Below are 2,964 nucleotides of genomic sequence, written 5' to 3' on the forward strand. Positions count from 1 at the left end.
CGACGAGTAGAGACCATACACATTCGACTTCGCTGGAGAGTTTGTTGAAGATGAGATGCCATCACGGTGACGTTTGTTGCAGTCATGGGCATTGGGTCAGCCACTCATATCTGACCTGATGCTGAGGGGTGACCGACTCCGTAGTGGATTTTCCATTGGGGTGGAATCCTCGTCATTCGGATAGAGGGATAGCACCATAGGTGCATATAGGATGCTTGAGCTCTCCAGGAACGGTTGGCTTAGGAGCATGTCTTCATGGTTGGGGCCATTGCTGAGCAGCAATGAGGTGAGTTTTGCTGAGTAGCAACAAGGTGAATCTTGCTGAGTGGTGGCGAAGTAACTTCTTGTACTCCTCCCTACAGACGGCGCAAAACTGTTTCTGCTAAGAAATTGAGGGTGATCATAACTGTTGATGTGGCTGGAGAAACTTGATATGGGCCCCAAGAAGGTACGCCTGAGCTCCGTTATCCGTACATCGGAATCCTGCAAAAGGTAAGGTTAGCCTACCCCGGGGTGGTCCGGGATCGCCCCTCCGACGCTCAAGTCAGTAGATGAATGAGGTAGAGAGAGAAAGGGATCAATGTAGAGAGAGATGCTCTGGTTTTGGCAGCTTAGAGTCGCGTCCCTTTGTCTGGTGAGACAACCCTATTTATAGAGGAGAGGAGCCCCACTAAAAGAGGGCATTTTGGTCACCTCCAGCTGGTGGAGGGATGGCTTCCCTAGATGTAGGGGCATTTTAGTAACTTTGCCCTAGGTGGGCTGATCCAAGAAATGGGCCCAAACATATAGGATAGTCCCTAACTCATCAGTTCCTCACGAACAGATGGAATCTTGAGAATGTTGGTGCTCTGGAACCTCGAAGAAGTGCCCTAGAAGATGATTTTGAGGAGGAGGAAGAAAAGGAAGAAGATGAGATGGATGTAGATGTCGATGAACACGAAAAGGTTCAAACACCCTTATTCTTCTGAATTTTCTTTTGCTATTTTAACCTTATAAATTACCGTGCTTACTGGGTTGCTTCTCTAAATGTTCAACAGGATATTCGCAGGAGTCCTGTGAGAGATAGGGATAGAAAACGTGACAGTCACATATACAGGTTTGTGCTTGAGACATTGTGCAACTTTATGTTGGTGCTGTCCCATCACTGATGGACATGGCATGTATTTGAGCTGACATCTATTTCCTTACATTTACACATGATTGGGTTCCTAGTTTCATACGGAAGCTGCTCCCTTGTTTGCTCACCAATAACACTGATCACACACCACACAGATTAAAACTGAATGAATCTTTTACAAATACCCTGCATGGTATTTATTGTCATGCAGAGGTTTAGGGCAGCTTCCAAAAGTAAAAATTGATGATCCTGCCAGTTTTCTCTGCACTGGCAGTGTGCAGTTGAGAAGTATGATGGGTTGTACATGCTTAACATTGTAGTAACTTTCAGCCTAATTTGTCAGATTAGCAGAGATCATACTATTCTGATCGATCTCTTCTCACACTGCTTTGAGCAAATTGTGATGTTTTTTCGTGTGTGGAATAATGGAATATTATGTTGATATTTTCGTTTTTGCTCATCAGGGAGAGGGACTATGACTGTGATTATGACCGTGACTATGATAAAGATCGTGGAAGAGGGCGAGATAGAGATAGGGACAGAGATAGGGATAGAGACCGAGATAGAGATCGGGACCGAGACAGGGACCGAGACCGTTATCGCATCAGAGAAGAGGAGTATGGCTGTGATAGAGACAGAGAAGGTAGAGAATGGGATAGGCGTGACAGAGATCGCAGGCGAAGGAGTCGCTCTAGAAGCCAGAGTAGGAGTAAGGATAGCAAGGATTGTGATGGTGACCGTAAGAGGCATGGTAGAAGTCTCAGTCCCAGAAGGCACGGAGATGAGGACAATGGTGCACGTGAGGAGACAAAGAAGAAGAAGAAAGAAAAGGAGAAGAAGGGTGATGGAACCGACCATCCTGATCCAGAAATTGCTGAAGCAAACAAACTTCGTGCAAAACTTGGGTTAAAACCATTAAAGTTATAGATTCATATAAATTCATGTGGTTGCATTTTGATTGTTTTTTTTTTTTTTTTTTTTTTTTTCTGTTATGGTCAGGATTATGTACTTTCTGTGTTTTCTATGCTGAAGTATAATGTATCCGGCCAAAGGTGTATAACCCATCTCTCAAATATGTGTATGATTCTATTTCACCAACTTCCATCTAAATGTGTGCTGTATAATCTCTTCCAAGATAGTTTAGGGTTTAACTCTTGAGAGAAAATTCCCTTATACTTAACTCGTATCTCTAAAAAAAAAAAAAAAAAAAAAAAAAACATCTTCTGATGATGTTTTCCTGTCAGCTCATCAAGTATTACAAATTGCCTCTGATATTATGTTATTGAGGAATCTACATTCTTTGAGACTCTAGTAATAATTTCACAGTTTACTGTTTCACAAAAACTTCACCAAGTTTCCTGACTTAAGCAGTTTCATCCTCAAATTGCGCTCATATGATTTGACTACCGAGACCAAGATCTGATTGTCTTTGTGTTATGATGCATTAAAGCTGTGAAGTTGGACAATTTTTGTTTTTGTGATTTCCTATTGACGATAATTAAGACTAAACAAAAGCAGCTTCAAACAAATGAAGACAATATTTCAGTTTATAGAAAACATAATTATGCATTTATAAAAGCAAAGCCAAGTAATTTACCCTAAACTATGACTAAATATGATACTAATTCTTTTACTCAGGTAAAATCCTCAGGAACCAAAACACCATTTTTGTCATAATGAAGGCTGCCATGAAGAGGTTTACACTTCTCTCCCATCAATATCTTCTTCTTGCAAAGCTCGAATCGCTTCTCCTTCTCTCTTTCTCTACTTTTAATCTTTATAATCCTCTTGATCTTCAACCCTCCTTTTGCCTCTGAATGCTCCTCGATGTCCCTTACAGATTTCAC

General features: G+C 41.5%; 1 protein-coding gene across 1 annotated transcript; it reads left to right on the forward strand.

Annotated features, from left to right (window-relative positions):
• Positions 1-971: 971 nt before the first annotated feature.
• On the forward strand, positions 972-2,589 carry LOC104893425 (pre-mRNA-splicing factor 38; the record flags this gene model as incomplete). The annotated part of the gene is made up of 2 exons (XM_019249373.3): positions 972-1,096; positions 1,582-2,589. Coding segments are annotated over 2 exons (588 nt in total), but the record flags the coding sequence as incomplete, so codon positions are not given.
• Between the last annotated feature and the right edge of the window lie 375 nt (positions 2,590-2,964).

This window comes from Beta vulgaris, chromosome 5 (assembly GCF_026745355.1).
Source record: "Beta vulgaris subsp. vulgaris cultivar EL10 chromosome 5, EL10.2, whole genome shotgun sequence".
Taxonomy (NCBI): domain Eukaryota; kingdom Viridiplantae; phylum Streptophyta; class Magnoliopsida; order Caryophyllales; family Amaranthaceae; genus Beta; species Beta vulgaris.